General features: G+C 38.0%; 1 protein-coding gene across 3 annotated transcripts; it reads left to right on the top strand.

The window, feature by feature from the left end:
• Positions 1-1929: 1929 nt before the first annotated feature.
• LOC137994442 (uncharacterized) lies at positions 1930-4413 on the top strand. Of its 3 annotated transcripts, XM_068840016.1 has the most exons (4): positions 1930-2036; positions 2656-2816; positions 3432-3519; positions 4204-4413. In XM_068840016.1, exons 1-4 carry the CDS (start codon positions 1997-1999, stop codon positions 4371-4373), a joined length of 459 nt encoding a protein of 152 aa, XP_068696117.1. In that variant the 5' UTR covers positions 1930-1996; the 3' UTR covers positions 4374-4413. The 3 variants fall into 3 exon arrangements, 1 of the variants encoding a protein (XP_068696117.1); XR_011122131.1 differs by lacking the exon at positions 3432-3519 and having other exon boundaries at positions 1956-2197; XR_011122132.1 differs by lacking the exon at positions 4204-4413 and having other exon boundaries at positions 1956-2197; positions 3432-3702.
• The last annotated feature ends 3484 nt before the right edge of the window (positions 4414-7897 follow it).

The raw sequence follows: 7897 nt of genomic DNA, 5'->3' as shown, positions 1-7897 counted from the left end.
TAAGTCGTTTTTCACTAGTGAAGAAAATCGTATGATCAATCAGCTGGCTTCTCTAGAGCAAAGAGACTATTTTTATCTCGATCCTTTTTCGAGTGTAAATCTCGGTACGTATATGATAAAGAATAATATGGACCTAAAACTTTTTACCTGCGGAGTCTACAGATCTAAGGAAAGCCTTTGAAACCGTGGGTCATTCAATTCCACTTCAGACATATGGTTATAAGGTGAACAATTAATAATTGGTTTTCTTCATATCTACTTGACCGTTCACAGGTTACGTTATACTGAAGTGAACTCAGACTGAACTCTAAACAATCTGTGTTTAATAATTCTTGACTTCCTTGATTCGCTGGATTCCTTCCACTCACTGGATTTTCTGTGTACAACGTGGCAAACGTTTACGGAAGGCTTCTTTATGAACTCTGAACTCTTTGTCTTCGTCCCTTTTGAGCTATCGTCTCTTTCTTCTCTCCGCATATAGCAAAGTCAAAGTTATATCTCCACCATAGTTATCGCAGTTGATTATAGCTTCCTCCCAGTATCGCATCCACAGCACGATAGGTTTATTCACAGCCAGCCGCGAGGTTTAAGCCCTCGGGCAAAAGAGTTTTTTCTATTACTTACAAATTGCTTTTATACTTTACTCTAAGCATCTAAAATATTCTGTTGGTATTTATACTGTCTTACAAGGTTTACTATTTGTGGAAACTGCTGAGTCACATCAAAGAAATTTCTGGAATATTACAGATATTGTAAGGGAAAAGTCTGGAATTGTATGACAGATAAGCTAAAAGTAATTCTGATCCTCATAATCCTCATCCTCATTTAAACAAAATTCTCTTGCTACAAAAACGTGCTCTTCGTTTGATGTGTTTCTGTGAACCAAGATTTCACGCAGCCCCGTTCTTTATCTCTTCCAAAATTCTTTCTTTGAATATGCTTTACGTTACACAAGTCGTGTCTGTAGTCTAAGGTGTTTCTTCAAAACACACACCTTCTAACTGACATAACTGATCTCTTTATCAAGCTAATGATAAGCATAATCACGAAACTACAAGTACATTAATATAAAAAAACACATACTAAATTGAAAACTCCCATAGGTGCTTTCCAGGGCTAATGAAAGACAATGAACGAAACGACAGAACAGAACTGTACAACAACAACTCCCAACTGGCCGGAAACAAACCAGTTGGCTATAGCGACAGCAGTTAAGGTAATTCTCTTGAAATTGTTCTACTATCACACTTTTTTGGAAACTTGGCATAATTAACATTCATGATATGAACATTAAAAAAATGCAATAAAAAAATGGGGTCACCTTGCTTGTTTACGCGTCAGCAGGCTCTTAAAATGGGGTGTTTTACTGTTTTCGCGTTAAAAATTCGAATCACCTTCATACAGAATTAAGTCTTGGTTACTTCAGAGACACAAAATTATATTGTGAAAATAAAACTTCTTTTATTTACATAAGCAGTATTGCTTAATTTACGCCGTCTTTGATTCTCTGGTTGTGGGAATAGTGCACTTTTTGGGACAGTTCCGTGGTTAGCTTGAAGTCCACGCCTTGGGTAAAATGCACACAGTACGCAACTGTTTTCCAAAAACAATTCATGTTCTGCTATCAAACTTTTTTTCTTCTTCAAATATGTTCTTTATTAGACTGTTCTCAGCAAAGACCTAAAAAAAAAATCGGGGGTCACCGTGCTCGTTTGAAAGAAAAGGAGCATTTATTTCGCTATCGGGTTTAGTTTGAGCGAAATCTCTTACGTTTTGTATACGCACGTGCTCACGAGCGCGCGCTAATGACGCGAAAATCGTGGGCAGTAGGGATGCGCAATACAATACTAAGGAATTACCTTAAATTGTGCGCGCGTGATGTACGACACCAGGGCGCTTATACATAGGGCGGTGAAACGGGCAGTCCGCTCTTAGTCCAAGGTGTGATGCGGAAAAGGACTGGCACGAGCGCTCCTCCGCGCTTCCAGTGCAATTAATGGCTGCCAAAAATATCCTCTCGACGAACCGGAAATCAGGTTTTCTTTCTTTATTTTTGGACCACCAGTTCTGTATTATTTAAAGGCCTTCTTGATATTTTTGACCCAAAACTCAATACTATTTTGTCTGTTGGAATATAACTCAAGTATTTTCGCCGGAAGCTGCTTAAATTTGAGTGAAGTAAGACTGTCAGATGCAGGTATGTCCCGCTTATCGTGACCAAGCCGTGTTCCATTGCTTCTTTTAGGAGTACTCCACATTACTCCACTCTAAATTTTACATATGTTTAAGATCGATAGCTTTTACAAAACATAGTAAAAAACCAGCTGGATATATTTGGATATAGCAGCGTTTGAGAACTTCAAACTTGCTCACTTAAAATCGCTCGCGACGAATCGCTCGCCGCAGTCAATTTTACCGAAAATAAAAAACTATTTTCAAGATTTCGCCCCGCTTGGGAAAATCAACAAACAACAAATACGGTTTAATCAAGGAGCTTGTAAGTTCATCTTGATAATTAAATAAAATACGAGTAAAGCTTGCTGTTAATACTCTGTCCGAAAAAGTTTGCAAATACATGGCTTTGCATGAAAACAACACCAATGAAAAGACACAAGAATTTATGGAAATATAAAATGCTTTTGAATGTCTTCAAAGATAACAGTCCACTGCAGTCAATAACAGATCAACGTGTTACCAACCTAAACCAAGTTCACAATTACTTCAAAGTCTGGAAACAAGAGCTTCAACAAACATTCCACAGAAGGACAGATGCGTCAGAACACTTCATAACATGGCAAACGATGTTTGATCTCGAGGTAACATATAGACCAGACTTAAAATGGATCACAGCAAAACAATGCAAAACTGATAAGTTATTGTAAATACCATGTCCTTGCCCCCTTAGGTATGACTATGCAAAAAAGGGGTGTCTGGAAAACCCGAATAGCGAATAGCGAATAGTCGCGAATAGCGAATAGCGAAAAGTACGAACAGTGCGAATAGTGGCGAATAGTGACTAATAGTGGCAAATAGTGACGAATAGTCTTCAATAGTCACTGCCTTATGCTGAAAAATCTCGTAATCACAGCAAATAATATGCTCACCTGTCGTCGAACGAGAGTTTCGTGCATGCTTTTACAAACACTCTAAAGAAGAACAAACGTCAAAATGCAAAAATATAAATCACTTTCATTAATACATCAAGCTCATGATCATCTCCTCGCACAGTGGCGCCCGAACATAAATTTCATCATCCTCATCTGTGCTGTCCGATCCGGCGAGACACGTTCTGTAAAAAGGAATAAAATCAAAATATGAGGCAAGTGGTTTGTGATTAAAGAGACAAACGAGCTACTCTGATAACCATTGCGTTAATTAATTATCCAAATAAGCAACAGGATTTCAGTGCATTTATTACCTTTTCTTCTCAGGGCTCAAGCTGTCCTTCGCCGACACATCTTTGCTTTTTGGCGGGAAAATCCATCCAACGTTGCTGCGCGGTTGACCAGGAAGTACTGGGTACCAAATTTTCGTCATTTCGTCACAATCCCCCCCCCCTACACCCTTATTTGCCACTATTTGTTACTATTTGTCACTATTCGTCACTATTCGCGACTATTCGCCACTATTCGCACTATTCGTACTATTCGTGACTATTCGCTGTTCGGTATTCGCGACTATTCGCTATTCGCTATTCGGGTTTTCCAGACACCCGCAAAAAAGCCATACTATTCCAGACAACTCCTTCATATTTTGTACCAACTGAGGACAAAGCAATGATTCCAGTTCCTTGTAGAATATCCTCCCCTGAGGAAAAGCAATTTGTAGACCCCCCATCCTCTCCCAAACCCCATATTGTTTTCTTTGCCTTTGTGCAGTTTGGACACAAACAAATAAGCTAACCTGTGGCTGATCAATATGATCACATTTTTGTTCCACTGTGTGAAACATAAATAAAATAATTACAAGCATAAGCCCTGGAACATCCCTTAAAAAATAACAATGACTGTATTTATTGTTTAAGGCTTGACTAGCAACACCGCACAGAGAACTTAAAAAATATAGCATAACTATTTCACACTCAAGGACCACAGGCAACTATTTTGGGGGGTCTGAGGGCTTATGTGTGGCTGATCTAGCCCTTTTACACAATCAATTAGTACAAATCAATACAGTAACTCTCTGTTTCATATTGTTTTCAAGGTGTCAGTGTCATATTCCAGCACTCGGCAAGGTTCCTTTTTGACTTGTGGCTGTTTCTGCTTAGGTGGTCTCATACACCACAAGCCTTTTTGGAGACATCACCGCCAAGCCAGCCACTTCTGCTGAATAATAATTTCATGGTCAAATATTTGTTAATCCCTCCTACGTGATTCAGTTTTTCATACATGTACTATCTGGCTGTTTCTGTGATTAAAGTTTTTAATTTCACACAGAGTTTGTTTCATTTGTTAATCTTATTTTGGGGTTGAGAGTTTGCTTTGTAAATTTCTCCCCCTCATTCTACTGACTAACCCTAACTTTTATCTATGATTTTTCCTCAACTCACCATTCACACACACAATATTGCCCTCAAACTACCTGCTAATTAGTGAATATGTTTTAGATAGTGGAGAGAAACCCTTATTGTAAGGAGGATTCTTCTATCAACACCAATTAAGAAAGCTACAAAGGTTGCTAGGTTAACGGCTGCTTGATGTATTACTATTAAATAACCAAACTTAATTTAACTTGGACAGTTCATCTTTAATTCAATATGGCTCCTTCTTGGGGGACCAGACACAAATGGTAACATAATTATTGTTTAACCACTGTTTGCAAGACATTATATTTTGGTGCGATATTGTTTCTTGTCGCCTGTTTCCATTATTTTTGCCATCTGTATTTCGTACACAAAGTAGAGGTTTTTGCATTGCATTTAGACTCCGCTCACAGGTTTGTGATTCAAATGCTTAACCACTCTGCAAAATTCTAGTCTTATTGATTGGGTTATAGAGCCTATAATCCAAAAAAAAAACATTTATCACTCTTTTGTAAAGGTCATTCAAAAAATGAGGGCAATAGCATTTACGACCTTGTAATATCTTGTCTCATATTTCTAGTTTAATTTTTTTTTAGATTATGCAAATTAGAAGATTTGCAATGTCACACTGTGTACATAATGTGGAAGGCAGGACTTTTATTTTCAGATAATTAATGGTAATAGGTTTAACAATATTTAGCTCTATTTTCAATTTTGTTTTGAAAATAGCATGTTACCATTTCTGCTTGTGAGAGCTAACCATAAATAGGCTTACCAATTTCTCTTGACACTGTACAACTCTTCATACTAAGTAGTAAGCTACGATGGTATGTCATTTAGCCTGAGGTGCACCCTGGTCAGCCTGTGTTCAGTAAGCTCTCAATAATGACAATAAAAACACTTTCCCCAAATCCTGTGTCAATAATATCTCTGAACATGACTGATTTCTAAAGACATGATTAGCCTTTGCACAACTATTGTACTCACAGTAAGGCACATAATTAGCTGAATTATCATTCAACTACAGAAAATATTGTGGTAATCAGTGGCCGATCTAGACCTTGAGCTAAGGGTTGGGGGTTGCTTGCCCTGCCGGCTTTTCCTCCTGCGGTAAGGTAGTTTTGAGGTAAATGCAAGCATTGTGATAATTTGGTTCTTTCTTGGTTAGGATTTTGCTATGCCAACCATTTAGTAGGAAGCAGTCATAAGCTGTGTAATTTTTGTCTTTGAAAAGCCACAAATTCAAGAAACAACCATGGCCCGAGCACCATATGATAAACTACTTTCTAACTAAGCTTGCCAAAGCCATACTGAGGAATATTGCACCTTGGTCATTTTTGTATGGACCTCGCTGCGCTCCATCTTTAGTTCCACAATGTTCAACCAATATTCCCCAGTATGGCCCTCCAGCTCGGTTAGTAAGAGCTTAATATTCCTAGTTGTTACTTGTATTTTGATGTGCCTTTTGGGTTCTTCAACACACAGCATGATTCGTGAAAATACTCACCAGAATATAAAAAAAAATGTAAAAAAAAACCATGACTTATAACCTTTTCCAAGGAAATGGCTTGTATTGCAAAGTGAACAAGAAAGCAAACACTTGGATTTACCAATCAAAACACTTGGATTTACCTAAAGACCATAGGTTATAGGAGAGAACCAATCAAGAACAGAGGGAAAATGTTTGTTACATTAACATCAGCTATGTGTCTGGAACATCTGAAGAATTTTTTTCTCGTTCAAATAAAAAAAGTCGTCTGTGATGTCCTGTAAAAACAATTCTTCCAATTCTTCGAGTGAGTCGCCGATCTCAACACTTGCCGCCATTTTTAAAAGGCTTTTTAGTAGACCCCAGTCTACTGCATCACACCTTTTTGCTCGGACCCGCTCGTTTCACCGCCCGGTCTCTTTCCGCCCTGACGACACTTTAAAGCGTCGCGCGCTTCAACAAATTTTGCACCCGCAACATTGCGCAAGTTTTCAACAGGTTTCTTATTTAAGCTGTTTAACGCTCAGTTTCTAGACTTTGCATCCTTAAGAGTACTATTCCTAGTTGTTGGAAGTTTCTTCAACGTGTATTCAGTTATGTAAGGCTTTTTCATGCGTATTAGTTTCGCGTGTACGCTACCGTAGTCTCTAGATCTTTCGAGTAAGTTCTATGGTATCGCAAAAACTCACGCGTAAGCATACGTCAAGATAAATAAACAAGGCTCAGATATGAAATACAAGAGATTCCACTTCAAACTTGCGTATTTCGACGATATTAATTTACTACATTTTTCCAATCATCTCCAACACCAGGAGATATACATCTTCATCTCTCACGCCCACCATCTTTCTCTACATAGGGCAGCACTTCACTTCCAATATGGAACCCCTAGTATATGCATTGCTATCTTGCAACATTCCATTTACTTTCCTAGTTAATTAATTTTTCTTTTACATCTTGTAACAGTAATAATTTTAGTTAATGCTTAAGTGACCGCTGTACCCTTAGGCCGCCCGCCTCGATTAGCGCTGGCTGTTTTGCGAGCGGAACTGCTTTGTATTATTATGCTAATTCGTTATCGTTATTGTAATTATTAGGTAACAATACTAGAAATTATAAAAGTAGAATGATAAAGATTGAGTATCCAACGGTGATGCCACTTGCGAGGAGGATCCAAAAGGATACAAAACGTCTTGACTCAGATAAGTTAATAGGAAGAATGAAAAAATGAGTCGCTGGCGAACTTCTCACAGGTCTGGTATATTATAATTTCGTGTAAAACGTTTCGCCCTTCGGGCTTCTTCAGTACACGCTAAAAACTAAAAACTAAAAATACCTGGTACAACTGAACTTGCGCTATTTATACAAAACTATGAACCAAAAGGTGTAAAATGTTTAAAATTACAAAAAAATTTTATAAAAAATCACAATAATATGTCATGTAATACGTGCGGTTGGAATAAATCGAGTGGACAATACGTGAGATAAGAAATAGTTAGCTCTATTCCGAAAAAGGCGTTAATCACCAGACATCGAAACTAATAATTTAAAAAAAAAAAACAACAGGACTTAGTAAATCATGCAATCAGGTGGCGAAATGATGAGAGCCCAGGGCCCTACGAAGTAATAGAATCCCTGAACAGGGCCTGTGAGAATGCCGATCTGCACGCGCGTAACCGGAAAAAAAAAGCCCAACTGGTTGCACAATTACTCCAGTGAATGATTAATTAAAACTTATTCTATTTTTGGAATTAAACTCGGATCTTTTGTTCAAGCCGTAAGGTTGGAGGGTGCATACCTGTGCGCACCAAAAAGCCTCTCTTGTAAGTAAAACCTTGTCCATATCATCAGTAGTGTCATTAACAATTTTTTCAATAACAATGAAC

The sequence above is a fragment of the Montipora foliosa genome, chromosome 3 (genome assembly GCF_036669935.1).
Source record: "Montipora foliosa isolate CH-2021 chromosome 3, ASM3666993v2, whole genome shotgun sequence".
NCBI classification, from domain to species: Eukaryota; Metazoa; Cnidaria; class Anthozoa; order Scleractinia; family Acroporidae; genus Montipora; species Montipora foliosa.
This window is presented reverse-complemented; position numbering and strand designations above follow the sequence as displayed.